General features: G+C 40.1%; 1 protein-coding gene across 5 annotated transcripts in view; it reads right to left on the reverse strand.

The window, feature by feature from the left end:
• The window catches only part of MAN1A2 (mannosidase alpha class 1A member 2), a 306,596-nt gene that overhangs the window by 200,975 nt on the left and 86,968 nt on the right, over positions 1–18,653 (reverse strand). For 4 of the 5 annotated variants that reach the window (XM_043540993.1, XM_037910300.2, XM_043541368.1 and 1 more), the window contains one exon: positions 12,418–12,514. In XM_043540993.1, the coding sequence (XP_043396928.1) occupies positions 12,418–12,514 (97 nt within the window). Of the gene's footprint in view, positions 1–11,632; positions 11,768–12,417; positions 12,515–18,653 lie in introns of those variants that run through there. The other variant, XM_043542114.1, reaches the window with a different exon arrangement.

Consider the following 18,653-nt stretch of genomic DNA (forward strand, 5'->3'; position numbering starts at 1 on the left):
AAAGAAGGTTGAGGGGAGATATGATTGCTCTCTATAAATATATCAGAGGGATAAATACCAGAGAGGGAGAGGAATTATTTAAACTCAGTACCAATGTGGACACAAGAACAAATGGATATAAACTGGCCACTAGGAAATTTAGATTAGAAATTAGACGAAGGTTTCTAACCATCAGAGGAGTGAAGTTTTGGAATAGCCTTCCGAGGGAAGTAGTGGGGGCAAAAGATCTATCTTGCTTTAAGATTAAACTCGATAAGTTTATGAAGGAGATGGTATGATGGGATAACATGGCTTTGGTAATTAAATATTCATGGTAAATAGGCCCAATGGCCTGTGATGGGTTTTAGATGGGGTAAGATCCAAGTTACCCGGGAAAGAATTTTCTGTAGTATCTGGCTGATGAATCTTGCCCATATGCTCAGGGTTTAGCTGATCGCCATATTTGGGGTCGGGAAGGAATTTTCCTCCTGGGCAGATTGGAAGGCCCTGGAGGTTTTTCGCCTTCCTCTGTAGCATGGGGCACGGATCACTTGCTGGAGGATTCTCTGCTCCTTGAGGTCTTTAAACTACAATTTGAGGACTTCAATAGCACAGATATAGGTGTGAGGTTTTTTTGTGGGAGTGGTGGGTGAAATTCTGTGGCCTGCGTTGTGCAGGAGGTCAGACTAGATGATCATAATGGTCCCTTCTGACCTAAATATCTATGAATCTATGAATCTATGTCCTGAAGCAAAGTAGGCCAGAGAGGGGGAACCAGATAACATCACCACCTTCCCTGACTTTGGCTAAATCCTAAACACTACTTGGGATGTGAATCTTAGGGTTGGTCTACCACTTATGTCAGTATAACTACGGCAGTCAGGGGTGTGGAAAATCCACCCCACTGAGCGACACAGATTTACCAACCTAACTCCCAGTGTAGACAGTACTATATTGACAAAAGGGCTTCTCCCATCAACATAGCTACCACCTCTTGTGGAGGTGGATTACCTACGCCGACTGGAGAAGCCCTCCTTTCGGCTTATCCTCACTGAAGTGCTACAGCAGTGCAGTTGCATCGACACAGCTGCACCACTGTTGCCTTTAAGTGCAGACAAGTCTTCAGGTTCCTGTTGTGAGACCTTCTCCCTCATACGTCATTTTCCTTCCCAACCTTATTTTTCTTAGAAATCTCTCATCTTTCTGACTTAGCAGCCAAAGGTACTCCATCTTTTCAACAGTGCTGTTACCCTGTTGACCAGAGAGACAGCTAAAAGGAACATATAACTACCCAACACTGATAAAAGTTTGCCAGTTCTTAGAGTGGCTGATAAGACCAAGTGCCGGACCAGTGTTTCTCCAGCAGTGAGGCTGCAAGTGAAAATCAAAACCAGAGAAACTGAGTTTTCTATCTTTGGTATTCCTTTCTCTGCCCTTTCTATGTGTTTGACTTGTTTTGTCTTAAAGGAAAAACAATTAACTCTATAATAGCAATAATAATAGCTACAGAACTTATTAAACTTTTTTTCTTTTCTCCCAAAAAGGACAATTAATACTACTTTTAAATACCAACTAAAAACTGTCACACAAGGGTTTCTCCCTATACAGGCCTCTAGACAGGTAAAAGGAAAGGGAATAAAGGATATTGTTAAAATGGAAACTTAGCTTAATACTTTACATTTTAGTGGTGGTTGTTACAATGGAAGTGATCAATGATAAGATGACAAGAAACCTTTTGTTGGGCCCAAGACATGCTCTTATCAACACATCTGTCAAACCATATTCCGACAAAGCTCAATAATTTTATGGCTAAAGAATTTCCACAGATTTTCAACACTACATCAACCAACAAACAGGAAATAGCAGCAAGTCAGAATCTTCACAGCTCTGCCAATTTGGACTGGATTTTTTTTTAGTCACCACTATAAGAAAAGCCACAAGCCTACATCATAAAAAAAACTTTATTTATTAAATAATATACTATATGCATATATATCTGAAAAGGTACTAGAAGTACCAAGCCTTTGCTCCTTTTTTAAACTCAGCTTTATCCATAGAAGCACTATTGAACAATTGCTTTCCCTCAGATATTAAACTGATAAGAACAGATACTATACGTGATGTTAGTCAAACACTGATTACCTAGCTCACACTTTTAGCAGACTCTGCTTTATGATTTAAAATTACTGGAAGTCATACACCTCTTCCAAATAAATATTAGCCAGGGAGGACACAGTATCCCCGACTGGATTTCTATAAATCCATTCTGTAAATTGGTGCAGCCCACACTGCCTCTCCCTACTCAAATGAAAATGTATAGACAATGCCTTGGGAAGTAAAAGGGGGAGGGGCGAGAGGGAGTGCACAGGTTAGAGGAACAACTAGTTTGCCATCTAGATTTAATCATATCAACTTCATTTGAGTGTAATTTGTAACCCTGTTTCTGGCAGATTCAGGCATCCAGAGGAAGGATCTGCCTTTAACGTGTCAACCAGTGATGCCATTTCTTTGTCTCACTCCATAGGTCACCAATGAATTTAAAGTGAACCAATACACAGGGCACAATGCTATGCAAAGGGACGATCTGTTTTTTAATTACACACAGATTTTTACCCTCCTAATTTTTCATGAGACAGTAGCCACAAAGAGATGGGAAAATCTTCAATTTGTTCAGCTGGTTCTGCTTAATTAATTAGATCACTTAATAAAAGCATCTTAAATTAGATTCCTTGACATGGTGCTAATTCAGGGAGAACAGAGGTTTAAAAAGCCAGCTTTTAAGCGACTAGAGGAGCAAGGGAACAGGAGCAGCAAACCAAGGAGTTTTGCCAGGGAGTTTAGAGAGGTAGCGTGAGAGCCAGATACACTTAATAAACATTCGCTAAACTTGAGCCAAAAACGCCACCCTCCTGTCCCATCCAAAGTTGGGACTCTCCTTCCTGATGATCCTCTTGCACTGAGGTCACCCCTCCTGGGGAAAGAACCCCAGTTATTAGGAAGAAACAGGTAATAGTAATGGAGGATTCAATTATTACAAATATACATAGTTGGGTTTGTGATGAATGGGAGAACTCCATGGTGAACTGCCCACTGGGTAGGAAAGTTGTGGACCTCTTGAGACATCTTGACAGACTTAAGAGCAGTGTTGGGGAGGACCGGTGGTCACTGAACAAGTAGGTACCAAAGGGAAAGATAAGAGAGAGATCGTGGAGGTCAAATTTAGGCTGCTAAAAAAGAGATTAAAGTCCAGAACCTCCATAGCATTCTCTGAAATGCTTCCAGTTCCACACACAGGAACAGATAGACAGGCAGAACTGCAGGGTTTCAATGCATGGATGAGATGATAGTGTTGAGAGGAGAGACTTAGGTTTCTTAGGAATTGGTGAACCTTTTGGGAAAGGAGGAACCTATAAAGAAAGGATGGGATCTACCTAAATCAAAATGGAACCAGATTGCTGGCACAAAACTAACATAAAAAAAATTAAGTACCTCAGAAGCAGGGACCGTGCCAAACACTCAGTGGGACCACTAGACAATCAAGTTGCTAAAGGAACCCTCACAGAAGACAGGAGCATTGTGGAGAAGCTGAATGAATTGTTTGTATCAGTTTTACTGCAGAGACTGTGAGGCAGATCCCTACACTTGTGCCATTCTTTTTAGATGACAAATCTGAGGGACTGTCCCAGACTAAGGTGTCCATAATGGTGGATTTGGAACAAATTGATAAATTAAATAGTAATAAGTCACCAGGACCTATTCACCCAAGTTCCAAAGGAACTCAAATGTGAAATTGCCGAACTACTAACTGTGGTATGTAACCTATCACTTAAATCAGACTCTGTACTAGATGACTGACAGGTAGCAAATGTAACACTGATTTTTAAAAAAGACTCAAGGGGTAATTCAGGCAACCACAGATTGGTATGCCTAATTTTAGTACCAAACAAATTGGTTGAAACAATATTAAAGAACAGAATTATTAGATACTTAGATGAACATGATTTGTTGAGGAAGAGTCAACATAACTTTTGCAAAGGGAAAGCATGCCTCACCAATCTATTAGAATTCTTTGAGAGGGTCAACAAACATGTGGACAAGGCTGATCCAATGGATACAGTGTACTTGGACTTTCCTTTGACAAGGTCCCATTCCAAAGGTTCTTAAGCAAAGTAAGCAGCCATGGGAAAAGCAGGAAGGTCCTGTCCTGGATCAGTAACTGGTTAAAGGACAGGAAACAAAGAGTAGGAAAAAATGGTAAGTTTTCACAGTAGAGAAGGGTAAATAGCAGGGTCCCCCAAGGATCTTTACTGGGACAAGTGCTGTTCCACATATTCATAAATGATCTAGAAAAAGGGGTAAACAAGTGATAGTGGCAAAGTATGCAGATGATACAAAACTACTCAAGATAGTTAAGTCCAAACTGACTGTGAAGAGTTACAAATGGATCTTACAAAACTGGATGACTGGGCAACAAATGGCAGATGAAGTTCAATGTTGATAAACGCAAAGTAATGCACACTGGAAAACATAATCCCAACTATATATACAAAAATATGGCATCTAAATTAGCAATTACCAGTCAAGAAAGAGACCTTGGAGTCATTCTGGATAGTTCTCTGAAAACATCCACTCAATGTGCAGCAGCAGTCAAAAAAGCTAACAGAATATTAGGAATCAATAGGAAAAGGATAGATAATAAGACAGTAAATTTCATAATCCCATATAAATCCCTGGTATGCCCACACCTTGAATACTGTGTGCAGTTCTGCTCACCCCAACTCAAAAAAGATATATTAAAATTGGGAAAAGGTACAGAGAAGGGCTACAAAAACGATAAAGGTTTTTGAACAGTTTCTATTTGAGGAGAGATTGAAAAGAGTGGGATTGTTCATCTTGGAAAAGAGACAACTAAGGGGGATATAACAGGTCTATAAAATCATGAATGCTGTGGAGAAAGTGAATAGGGAAGTGTTATTTACCCTTTCACATGACACAAGAACCAGGGGTCACCCAATGAAATTAACAGACAGCACATTTAAAAAGAAACATAAGGAAGTACTTCTTCACACAATGCATGGTCAACCTGTAGAACTCATTGCCAGGGGACATTGTGAAGGACAAAAGTATAACTGGGTTCAAAAAGAGAATTAGATAAATTCATGGAGGATAGGTCATAGAATATCAGGGTTGGAAGGGACCTCAGGAGGCCATCTAGTCCAACCCGCTGCTCAAAGCAGGACCAATCCCCAATTTTTGCCCCAGATCCCTAAATGGCCCCCTCAGGGATTGAACTCGCAACCCTGGGTTTAGCAGGCCAATGCTCAAACCACTGAGCTATGCCTCCCCCAAGGTCCATCAATGACTCCAAGGTCCATCAATGGCTATTAGCCAAGATTGTCAGGGATTAAACCCCATGCTCTGGGTATCTATAAGCGTTTGACTGCCAGAAGCTGGGACTGGATGACAGCGGATGAGTCACTCAGTAAATTGCCCTGTTCTGTTCATTCCCTCTGAAGCCTCTAGCACCAGCCACTGTCAGAAGACAGGCTACTGGGCTAGATGGACCATTGGTCTGCTCCAGTATGGCCATTCTTATGTTTTTATGTATTTTCTCTACCTGAATAGACTCATACACTGTAATCAAACCAATTCTTCATCTTATTTTTGATAAGCTAAACCGACAGCTCTTTTAGGGTTGTGATGCTCACAGGCCAGCTCAGGTCAGAGCAATAGGTCAATTCACTTGTGTGTAAATATCAAAGAAATGTTAAGTGTACTAATTCACTCGAATGTTAATTTAGCTCAAAGGAAATGTAAATGATATTGTCTTCACTTATGTATAGGCATTACATTATGTATATCCCTGAACTTAATTAACCCTAGATCAAAAGTGTATGTTAGCAATAAGATGAGAATTTACTTGATATGTAAACTGCCTGAAAATGAATAAAATGTTACTTGTATTGTTTTTTCTTATCTATCCCTATTATAATATAATGGCAGGCAATTGCATTATGTATATCACTGTAACTAAATTACTTGTGAATGCAAAGGAAGTAGAATGCTAACTCCTTAGCAAGGGTCATTGTCTTCAGCAATGGAAATTCACAGATTCAGTCTGCAATTGCTACTCATCAAAAACCACATGGGTGGGGACACTGTTTAGATTGTCTTCTGTGAGCAGGATCTATAAATAGTGGTTTAAGGGAATGATCCTGCATCTCTGAACTGTTTGGACACTCATATGGGAACACTCCAGGTGCAAGACAGAGATCCCCAAAGTTATTTTGGATAACCCTGAGAAATGTATGGAAAACTAGCAGACTACTACATCTCTGCTATTATTTTGGACTTGCAAACTTTGACTCACCTGTTAATGTATTTTATCTGCTTTAACCTCTCAATAACCCTGACCCTTCTGGGGTGGGAAGTAACCTAATATGATGTTATATTTGGTATAGCAACCAGTGTCACAACGTCCAGTTTTTCTGGGTGGCAAGGTAGGCTGGAGAGCCTAAGGGAACCGTTTGTGACTCCATGGTAAGACTAAGCCTATGTGTACACTACAGACCTTACAGCTGCAGCGCTGTAAGGTCTCCGACGTAGTTGCTCTCCCGTCAGCATAAATAAAGCACCCCCAACGAGCAGCAGTAGCTACACTGGCATCTCCCACCAACGTGGCACAGTCCACACTGGCACTTCTGTCAGTGTAACTTATGTCAGTCAGGGGTGTGTTTTTTCGTACCTCAATGGTGAAAGAACAGGTTAAGGACTATTTAGAAAAGCTGGACATGCACAAGTCCAGGGGTCCCGATGTAATGCATCCGAGGGTGCTGAGGGAACTGGCTGATGAGATTGCAGGGCCATTGACCATTATCTTTGAAAACTCGTGGTGATCGGGGGAGGTCCCAGACGATTGAAAAAAGGCAAATATAGTGCCCATCTTTAAAAAATGGAAGAAGGAGAACCCAGGGAACTACAGACTGGTCAGCCTCACCTCAGTCCCTGGAAAAATCATGGAGCAGGTCCTCAAGGAATCCATTTTGAAGAACTTGGAGGAGAGGAAGGTGATCAGGAACAGTCAACATGGATTCACCAAGGGCAAGTCATGCCTGACCAACCTGATTGACTTCTATGATGAAATAACTGGCTCTGTGGATATGGGGAAAGCAGTGGATGTGATATATCTTGACTTTAGCTAAGCTTTTGATACCGTCTCCCACAATATTCTTGCCAGAAAGTTAAAAAAGTATGGATTAGATGAAAGGACTATAAAGTGGATAGAAAGCTGGCTAGATTGTCAGGCTTAACGGGGAGTGATCAACAGCTCAATGTCTAGTTGGCAGCCGGTATCAAGAAGAATAACCCAGGGGTCGGTCCTGGGGCCGGTTTTGTTCAACATCTTTATTAATGATCTGAATGATGGGATTAATTGCACCCTCAGCAAGTTCGCAGAGGAAACTAAGTTGGGGGGAGAGGTAGATAAGCTGGAGGGTAGGGATAGGGTCCAGAGTGACCTAGAGAAATTGGAGGACCGGACAAAAAGAAATCTGATGAGGTTCAACAAGGACAAGTACAGAGTCCTGCACTTAGGAAGGAAGAATCCCATGTACCGCTACAGGCTGGGGACTGACTAGCTAAGCGGCAGTTCTGCAGAGAAAGACCTGGGGATTACAGTGGATGAGAAGCTGGATATGAGTCAGCAGTATGCCCTTGTTGCCAAGAAGGCTAACGGCATATTGGGCTGCCTTAGTAAGAGCATTGCCAGCAAATCGAGTTCTGGTGAGGCCATACCTGGAGTACTGGGTCCAGTTTTGGGCCCTGTCAAGGTTCCTTCCCCACTCTGAACTCTAGGATACAGATGTGGGGACCTGCATGAAAGACCCCCTAAGCTTATTCTTACCAATTTAGGTTAAATGCTGCCACCCCCAAAGTGTTACACAAAGAACAGGGGAAGTGCGCACTTGGAAACGTCTCCCCACCAAAATATTCCCCCAAGCCCTACACCCCCTTTCCTGGGGAAGGCTTGATAAAAATCCTCACCAACTTGCATAGGTGAACACAGACCCAAACCCTTGGATCTTAGGAACAATGAAAAGCAATCAGGTTCTTAAAAGAAGAATTTTAATTAAAGAAAAAGTAAAAGAATCACCTCTGTAAAATCAGGATGGTAAATACCTTTCAGGGTAATCAGATTCAAAACATAGAGAATCCCTCTACGCAAAACCTTAAGTTACAAAAACATACAAAAACAGGAATATATATTCCATTCAGCACAACTTATTTTATCAGCCATTTAAACAAAACAGAATCTAACGCTTATCTAACTAGATTGCTTACTGACTTTTTACAGGAGTTCTGACCTGCATTCCTGCTCTGGTCCCGGCAAAAGCATCACACAGAGAGAACCCTTTGTTTCTCCCCCGCCCTCCAGCTTTGAAAGTATCTTGTCTCCTCATTGGTCATTTTGGGTCAGGTGCCAGAGAGGTTATCTTAGCTTCTTAACCCTTTACAGGTGAAAGGGTTTTTCCTCTGGTCAGGAGGGATTTAAAGGTGTTTACCCTTCCCTTTATATTTATGACAGGCCCCACACTACAGAAAGGATGTAGACAAATTGGAGAGAGTTCAGCAGAGGGCAACGAAAATTATTAGGGGACTGGGGCACATGACTTACGAGGAGAAGCTGAGGGAAGTGGGCTTGTTTAGTCTGCAGAAGAGGAGAGTGAGGGGAGATTTGACAGCAGCATTCAACTACCTGAAGGGGGGTTCCAAAGAGGATGGAGCTCTGCCGTTCTCAGTGGTGGCAGATGACAGAACAAGGAGCAATGGCCTCAAGTTGCAGTGGAGGGAGGTCTAGGTTGGCTATTAGGAAACACTGTTTCACTAGGAGGGTGGTGAAGCACTGGAATGGGTTACCTAGGGAGGTGGTGGAATCTCCATCCTTAGAGGCTGTTAAGGCCCAGCTTGACAAAGCCCTGGGATGATTTAGTTGGCGTTGGTCCTGCTTTGTGCATGGGGTTGGACTAGATGACCTCCTGAGGTCTCTTCCAACCCTAATCTTCTGTGAGTCTATGATTCAATGAAAAGTTTTACTGACAAAAGTATTAGTGTAGACATAGCCTAATACAGTGATCCAGGAATGCAAATTTGTTACTGGCGTGGTGACATCTAATTATAGAGTATACCACCAGTTTGGAGTGCCTGTCCTTTTTTTTGACAATCTGACCTGAGATTGGCGCTCTCAGTTGCGAGGCACTCCAGACAGCGTGACAAGGGTATTTCTATGCAGCCCTTGGCAATGAGTCTTCCAGCCCAGGTTGATAGACTTGGGTTTCAGAGGCTACCCTGGTTTCAGGGACTCACGTTAGTGGTCAAAGAGCTGTTCTGAGAGCATTTTGAAGTTGTGGCTTGTGCTCTGAATCCCACCGTCCTCCCTAAGCTTCAGAGCCTGAAGTACAGCCCAAGCCACAACATCTACATAGCTATTTTTAGCATGATAGCATGAGCCCAAGTCTATTGACCCAGTCTGGGAGGCTTGCTACCACGAGCTGTAAAAACATAACCCAAGTCTCTCACTGTCAAGCAACAAGATGATATCTTTTCTGGATGAGATTACAAGAGAACAGGGTCATTATAAGGCATTTGACTTCATACGACACAACATTTTGATTAAAAAATGAGAATGGTATAAAATTAACACGGCACATGTTAAATGGATTAAAAGCTGGCTAACATGTTGGTCTAAAAAAATTATTGTACACAGGGAATCATCATCAAACGGGTGTGTTTCCTGTGGGGTTCTGTAGGGATCAGTTCTTAGCCCTATACTATTTAACATCTTTATTAAACAAACAATGTGCTTTTTAATATGATTAAATGTAAACATACACGTCTAGGAACAAAGAATGTAGGCCATGTTTACAGCATGGAGGACTCTATTGTGGGAAGCAGTGGCTCTGAAAAAGATTTGGGATTTGTGTTGGATAATCAGCTGAACATGAGCTCCCACGGCAACACTGTGACCAAAAAGGTTAATGCAATCCCTGGGTGCGTAAACAGGGGCATCTCAACGCAGAGTAGCGAGATCATTTTACCTCTATATTTGGCATCGGTGCAACCACTGCTGGAATACTGTGTCTAGCTCTCGTGCCCATAATTCAAGAAGGATGTTGATAAATTGGAGAGGGTTCAGAGAAGAGCCATGAGAATGATTAAAGGATTAGAAAACATGCCTTATAGCGATAGACTCAAGGAGATCAACTTATTTAGCTTAACAAAGAGAAGGTTAAGGGGGTGACTTGGTTATAGTCTATGGGTACCTACATGGGGACCAAATATTTAATAATGGGTTCTTCACTCTAGCAGAGAAAGGTATAACATGATCCAATGGCTGGAAGTAGAAGCTAGATACATTCACAGAAACATTGAACCACAGGGTTATAGAAGGGACTACAAGGGTCATCTAGTCTAACCCCCTGCCAAGACACAGGATTTGTTGTGCCTAAACCACCCAAGACAGATGGTTATCCAGCCTCTTTTTATAAACCTCCAGTAAGGAGATTCCATGACTTCCTTAGGGAGTTTGTTCCACTGTCCTACTGTTCTTACAGTTAGGAAGATTTTCCTGAGATTTAATCTAAATCTGCTCTGCTGTAGTTTGAACCCATTGCCTCTTCTCCTGACTTCTGTGGCAAAAGAGAACAATTTTTCTCCATCTTTTTAATGGCAGCCTTTCATATATTTGAAGACCACTATCATGTACCCCCTTAAACTCCTTTTTGCCAAATTCAGACTGGAAATAGGGAGTCGGTTTTAACAGTGAGCGTAATTAACCATTGAAACAATTTACCAAGGTTTGTGGTGGATTCTCCATCACTGACCATTTTCAAATCAAGATTGGATGTTTTTCTCAAACATATACTTTAGGAACTATTTGGGGGGAATTCTAAAGCCTATGCATATACAAGGTCAGACTAGATGATCACAATTCATGGGTTCATAGATTCCATGAACGGACAACTGTGATAAGTTAGTTTGACTTCCAGTATAACACAGGCTGTACAACTTACCCAAAATAATTCTAACTCCCCATTCTCAATATATCTTCTGCTTTTGACAGAGACACTCATATCTTGGCATGCTCCTCATACTTTCCTCCTGAACTTTCAGAGCTCTCCTAGTTCTCCTTTTATCTCACTCACTACTCCTGCATTACCTTTTTTATGTATTTTTCCCATGCTTTCCTTCCATTCTCAGCTTTGTCCATAACCTGATCCTTTTCTCCCTGGGTTACCTCATTCAATTCCATTGGTTCAGCTACCAACTCTAAGCCAATGACTCCCTAAATCTACTTCTCCATCTCTGATCTTTCACTTTATCTCCAATCTTGCATCTTTGTCTTTCCAAAATCTCCTCTTGGACACATCTCAGTCACTTAAGGAGCATCCTGCCAGATCATCCAATCTTTTCACCCAAACCATCTCCTCTTTTTTCCTTCCTTATCATCACTGATTACTCCACTTTCCTTTCCATAACTCAGGCTTGTAACACTTGTCGTCATCTTAGATTCCAGGCTCTCATGCTTGCCACAGCCAGGTTCATGGTAAACCTTGTTACTTCCTCGTTATCTAAAATCCACCCTTTCCACTCTTACCTTGTGTTCTGCAACTTCTTCATCTCTGACATCCCCACATCTTCCTTTTCCCTGCGCCAGGCTATCCAAAATGTCATTGCTAATAGCCATCTTCCTCTTGATGCTCCTATTCCAACAACATCACTCCTTTCCTTGAATTCCTTCACTGCTTTCTCTCTCCTGCATCAAAATCAAACTCCTCATTCTTACCTTCAAGACTTTTACCTTTTAAAAACTTCATACCTGCTTAAACCCTTATTCTTGTGCCCTGAGCTTTACACTTTTTTCATTCAACGCCTAAGTTTAGAGTTGCTCCTAAATTCCTGCACTTTCCTCCTTCAGCCCCACTTACTGAATAAATTGATCTTCTTACAAATAGTTTTTCTATGCGTCCTGCATTTAAATTTTGAGAGTTTAACTTCAAGCATGCAGAGAAGGCATGCTGTATTTCTATACATTTCACAATGAGTGACATATATGACACTTTATAAATATCATTACCACATTATTACTACTGGTATGCACATCAAAATAATACTGTTCATAAGCCCAACTCAGCAATATAACTGTAGTAATAAAATATGTTTAAAAAACACTTGCCACAAAAAAATCCCATTAAACAGTTTCTGCATGGATAAGAATGGTCATTAAAATGATGCATTAATAGCTCTCTCTGATTCACAGTATTTTACAATATTTACAGTACAGTGTACTATACTAAGAAAGTTCATAAGGAATTTCTAAAAAAGCGTTATGAGAAGGAAGGAGAGGACAGAACCACTAAAGTAACAGAAAGTATAACCTACCAAATATGTTGGTGGAATGTCCTTTCCTGGCAATGGGTTTGAGTTCATTATGCCCCCATCCATATTGCCTGTAATTTTCCCATGCATGTTTCATCATCTGAGGAAGGGAAATATTAGATTCAGTTAATATGGATTACTCATATGATGCAGTTTTACAAGCTAGTTCCTTATCTGAACATTTCTGTGCCTGAAGCTCACCACAGCATATTGATGGTTATTCTGACTGTATTTCTATCAGTTACGATAGGCAGACTATATAGTACAAACAGTCTTTGATCCAAAAAATCTCAAGAGTATCTAAAATACTCCAGTAAAGGGGAGTGATGCATTGTACATGCTACAGCAGTGTCAAAAGACAAAAAACTGAGAGCACAAATAGTAACTTAAGTCAATTTAATTTCAGTGGAGGTATTAGGGGCTCAGACTTTCTGAAATTCAGGCCGCTGATTTCAGTGCCTATATATGGACTCAGGAGCCTAAGCACAATGCACATTTTTAAAAATCTTCGCCTAAATCTGACTAACTTGCCTAAGCAATAATATGACAACAATCTACAAATATCTGAAGGGCGTACACTTCCAGGAGAGCATGGAGGAATTATTTAGGGCTTGCCAACAGAGCAAGTTACTATGTGGCAAGGCAGGTCATACCTTGCCTATAGCACACCAGTTTACCACGCAAAATGAGGGGAGGTTGCCACAAATTCCTAAAGTTGGCTTCCCAGTAGGAAAACACTTGAGAAACAATGCTAGAAAATATTCTGTAGGGGACAACCCTGCATTGACCCATGGGAAATGGATTAGATGATCTAATCCTGTTGGATTTATCCATCTTTAGCTCCATGATTCCATGATACATATATTTAAAAAACAGATGAATAATACATCAAAAGTGAAGAGAGGAGAGCTCCAGAAGGCCCGCCATTTCATTATAGTTCACAATTTGTGTTAGACATTCTGGTAATGATTTGTAGAGCATTAATAGACACACAATGCTGTACAGTAGGTGAACTGTGCAAAACAAACAGCAGACTCATGACCTAATAATAAAAATAATACTTAGCATTTATACAGAACTTTACACATTCCAACTGACATAAATACACAACAGCCAATTAGTAATCATAACATTTATGTAAAGTTGGTAAGTAACACTATCCCTTTTTAAAGATAAGGAAACACAAAGAGTGAGTGAATGTGTAAATTTCTCTAACAACCCCCTTTTAAAAGCACCAACAAGCAACATACAAATGAACTCAATTTTTTACACTCATGCATAAAATTGGTTTTATCTACTTAAGATGGAACACATATCCTTCTTACTGTGTCCCCCTCCCTCTGTGGGTTTGTAATTCCTTCTTTAAATATTACTTGCTCTACCATTTAACAAAGAGTGAGCTTTGTTTTCACGTGGGTTGGGAATTTCTAAAGTGTCTAACTAACTCAGGAATTATTTAACAGACATTTGGCTGTTTCTTCTCTTTAAGAATGCCTTTAACTCTGCCTATATTGGCTCCAACTCAATTTCTGCAACATATTCCAAATAGACTCAGCCTAATGGTAGCTTGTTAGCATTGGCTACATTGTTCTGGAAGAATGGAATGATTTAAATAATTCACCTGATTTAACTCAATTTGGGACTTTGGCAAAATTATACATCCTGGGTTTTTTTTAATAGGGTATAATCTTTGAATTTTACAAAGCTGATGTAGACAAAAAACTCAATGTTGAAAATTAAGGCCCTGATCCTGCAAAAACTTAAACTGGTACATAACTTCACTCACATAGAAACCAGTGTTCTTAAAATTAAGCATGTGCATAAATGTTTGCAGCATCAGGGGCTAAAATTGTTTTTTAATTAAAAACGTCTCTTAGTGTCATAAAATCTTTGCAACTTCAAAACTAAATTGCTTCAGTATTAACAATGAAAAGTTATTTCATTATATATTAACAAAACTATTGTGAACTTTTTATACACCAGCACAAATGTTCAAAATCAGGGGCCTAAAATTTGGCTCCTAAACCTATACTTATGCACCGAAAAGTGGGATTTTTAAAGTAGGAATTCAGTATATCGGGAGGTGACATTGGTTGCAAAAAGAGCATAGACTATTTGCTTATCAATTTTGTTCCTGAGTTTGTGTAATTCTTACAGTAAGGATGCTAATTAACACCTGGACTTGCATTTTTCAGAATGGATGAGCATTTTAAATGTGAAAATTATTAGTGGAAAAAATGTCTATATAAAAACTGAAATTTGACTAACAATTAGAAAACTAATTTTAAAAAGTACACAGTATGTACTTTAGCAATTTAAGACTATAAAATTAGAGGAAAGTAAAGAGCTAGAAACATGGTAAATAAAAAACTGTTTTAAATGTTTTAAAATGATTCTTCATTAAAAAACAAAACAAAACATGATTTTTATCTGCCCTGTACTTTGATCTGACCAGCAACCCAGAGTAAAGGGCAGAACCCTCTGAAATAGCTCATTTTTTCTGAAAGTCATCAACAACAGCTTGAAGTTGCTACTATTCTGTGGGATTTAAATAGTACAAATCTTAAAAATATCTTTGAAAATAGACTTATACCTTTAAATATACAGAGAATCTTTCGAAGATCAGATTAGCAAACTCCAGGTTGTGCCTGATACAATTTATATTAAAGCAAGGACAACTAAACAGAACTACATGAAAGTCAAAATTTGCCAAAATAAAAAAAATTAAAAAAAGAGAAACACTGGAACAACAGGACATAAGAGAACAAACAGAATACAACAAAATGCCTTTAGACAATCACAACAGCAACAATATTTTATTTTAATTTATTTGAGAGATTGAGACCATAGCTCCAAGAACTAGGACAACCTTTTTTCGGTCAGACCAACAATTTTGAAATCTTAAGTGCTCATGAACAAGTGATCAGAAAAGTTTCTCACACTAAATGGGACCATGATCTAAAGCCCAGTGAAGACAATGCAAGTCTCTAAATTTATTTCAGTGGTTTTTGGATCAAGTCCCAATATTGCAGCTAGTCTAAAATTACCTGCACAGAATACATCACTAATGTGAAATGAAAGTCTCCATAATTCAAAACACTCATCCTCCTCTAAAGTGGTATGGAACCATTCACTATCCATTGTTCAAAAGGTTCTGTACTACTTTAACATCCTATTTCTATCATACAATAATTACATAACTTCTTCCCAAAGGTGGATTTATAGAGTATATTACTGCTCATCCCCAAAAGCAAGCAAAGGTTTTAAAAAACAGATATGTCTTTCCAAAGAGCTTAAAGTCTCCCTCTGAACATGAAATAGGGAATAAGTAAAGCCATTACACAGTATGCAAGAGAGACACTGTTCCCAGAAGAGGTAAGTTTTGTTCAATCAATATCTTGCTGTGGTTCCATTTCTGGATATGAAAGATTTCTAAAAGAGGAGAGAGTCTGAAGAGACATAACAAAGAGGAATAAAATGAAATTGTTGTCCTACTTTCCTATGTGAAAGTGTCTTAGTGATAGATACAAGAAAGGGAGGAACAAAAAATCAAGGCAGTTTCTAAAAAATCAAATGAGACAGCAATCTCCATTTTAAGTATAATGAGTGAACAGAGTGGTACAAAAAGAGTGGTTATGACTTCTGGGCTGGAATTTATCTAGGGTGAGCAGCAAGAGAAAAATTAGGAAATATATATACGTTATAACACAGCAGCAGTCAAAGTGCAGCTCATGGCTGCTCACATCTTTAATATGAAGGTACAGCATCTGTCAATTCTACTCTTAGGATACAATGCTCTATCTTAATCCAATAAACCAGACTCTGGGCTATGCCTGAGCCGTTAAACATTCTCCTGGAAGTATCCCTTTTAGCATACCACAACCCCACAGGGTCAGACTTTTCCACAAGCGTAGGCTAACATAGCCACAGTGCCTCTCAGACTGGCCCTTTGGGCTCCAGCACCACCTGTTTCTCAACATTAGCTCTGAAAGGCAAGTCTGCCTGAGCTAGACTTGTGACTTTTTACACCCTTCAGACACCAATACATATCAGTAAGCACTTGCAGCAACATCAGGCAGGCTTTTCAAACCAGGTTCAGTTTTAATAGTCAACTGGAATAGAGCATCAGGAAGTACTTAGGTTATCAAAGAGTTGTTACTGGCAGAAGCCAGGACTCTACCAAGCCCTCCTTCAGCAGAATCCATCTTGGCTAACTCTCTCTGTTCCTTTGACTCTGAGTCCCAAATGACAGCTGTGTGTCTGAGAGCCCTGACACATTCAATCCATTGTTCTTCAGCTAGTCTTTTTTGCTCTGCTTTCTGGCAGAGAGGTGGGGGAAGTAACTTACTTTAAAAGTTAATCTTCCATCATTGAGATTTCTGTTGTCTCTATAGTCTTCCATTAACCGTTGATTCCAGCCAGCTCCTTATGGCACATTCATACCACACCAGACAGCTGTGACCCAAACACCTCAGCTCCTTCTCTCTGTTCCAGGAGAAGCATTTTAATTGTTCTGCATCCAGGGGGTAAACCACCAACTCAAATGGGTCAGCTGAGACCCATACTGTTAATAAAATATTACAAAAAATTCCCACTTTTATCACAAGCCTGATTCTGATAAAGTTTTGCAAGGCCTCAGGATTGCTAATAAAATCATGCTCTGTGTATATAATATTCCTAGCAAACAAGCTGCAAGTAAGAGACAAAAGCTTTCTCTTATTATCTTTGCTATTCTTTTCTCTCTACCTGTATGTCAATCATTTGTTGTTGTTTTTTTAAGGAAACAAAATGACACAAACCACTGCCACTCAAAATCTGCTACCAAAACAATAACTAACCTTTTTTTCCTCTGACAAGAACATTTAAAATCACCTTTAATACCGCCTAAAATACGGAGAGGTGAGGAAATTTCTTTTAAAAGACTTTATACAGCTAAAAGAGATAAGGGGAATAGTACAAGTTTCACCAAATGCTTTAACTTTTTTAAAAAATTCATGAGACAAGGGTGAGGTAATATCTTTTATTGGACCAACTTCTGTTGGAGACACACAAGCTTTCAAGCTTACACAGAGCTTGAAGAAGAGACCTGTGTAAGCTTGAAAGCTTGTCTCTCTCACCAACAGAAGTTGATCCAATAAAATATAGTACCTAACCCACCTTGTCTCTCTAATATCGTGGAACCAACACAGCTACAACAGTGCATACAACATTTTTTATTCATGTTTAATAAAAGGTTAACTATTGACTGTTGTTTGCAAGTCTGTGCGAACCCAGACCATTCTTAACTCAGAAAGTTCTCTGAAAACATCCACTTCAATGTGCAGTGGCAGTCAAAAAGCTAACGGAATGTTGGGAATCATTAGAAAAAGGATATATAATAAGACAGAAAATATCATATTGCCTCTAGATAAATCCATGGTACTCCCACATCTTGAATACTGCGTGCAGATGTGGTCGCCTTATCTCAAAAAAGATATATTGGAAATAGAAAAGGTACAGAGAAGGCCAACAAAAATGATTACAGGTATGGAACAGCTTCCGTATGAGGAGAGATTAATAAGACTAGGACTTTTCAGCTTAAAAAAGAAATGACTACAGGGAGATATGATAGAGCTCTATCATGACTGGTGTGGGGAAAGTAGATAAGGACGTGTTATTTACTCCTTCTACAAGAACTAGGGGTCACCAAATGAAATTAAGAGGCAGCAAATTTAAAACAAACAACAGGAAGGATTTCTTCACACAACGCACATATAGGCAGCAAGTTATATGGGCCCGTGGTGCCCGTGCTCCACCAATATTCAGGAACATGGGCCAGGCTCCACCAGTCTTTGGGCTTATATTTTCAGAGCTGTTCCGTCCATAGGACAGACCAGGGCAACCAGCGGGGCAGGAATGAGCAGGGTGGGCTGAGGCCAGGTCACTCGCTGCTGCTGGTGCCAGGCCCCCCACTGGCCCTCCAGGCCGCCCTGGACCCCGCATCCCCCTGAAGCACGGGGCTCCCCAAAGCACAGGGACCAGGGCAGTTGCCCCGGGCCGTCCTATGGATGGGACGGCTCTGCTTGGACCCATTCTGGGCACCACCAAAAATTATACAAACCTGGCGCCCATGAATTCATAGTCAACCTGTGGAACTCTTTGTCAGAGGATGTTGTGAAGGTCAGGACTATAACAGGATTCAAAAAAGAACTAGATAAGTTCATGGAGGATAGGTGCATCAGTGGTTATTAGCCAGGATG

This window comes from Chelonia mydas, chromosome 1 (assembly GCF_015237465.2).
Source record: "Chelonia mydas isolate rCheMyd1 chromosome 1, rCheMyd1.pri.v2, whole genome shotgun sequence".
In the NCBI taxonomy this organism is placed as follows: Eukaryota; Metazoa; Chordata; order Testudines; family Cheloniidae; genus Chelonia; species Chelonia mydas.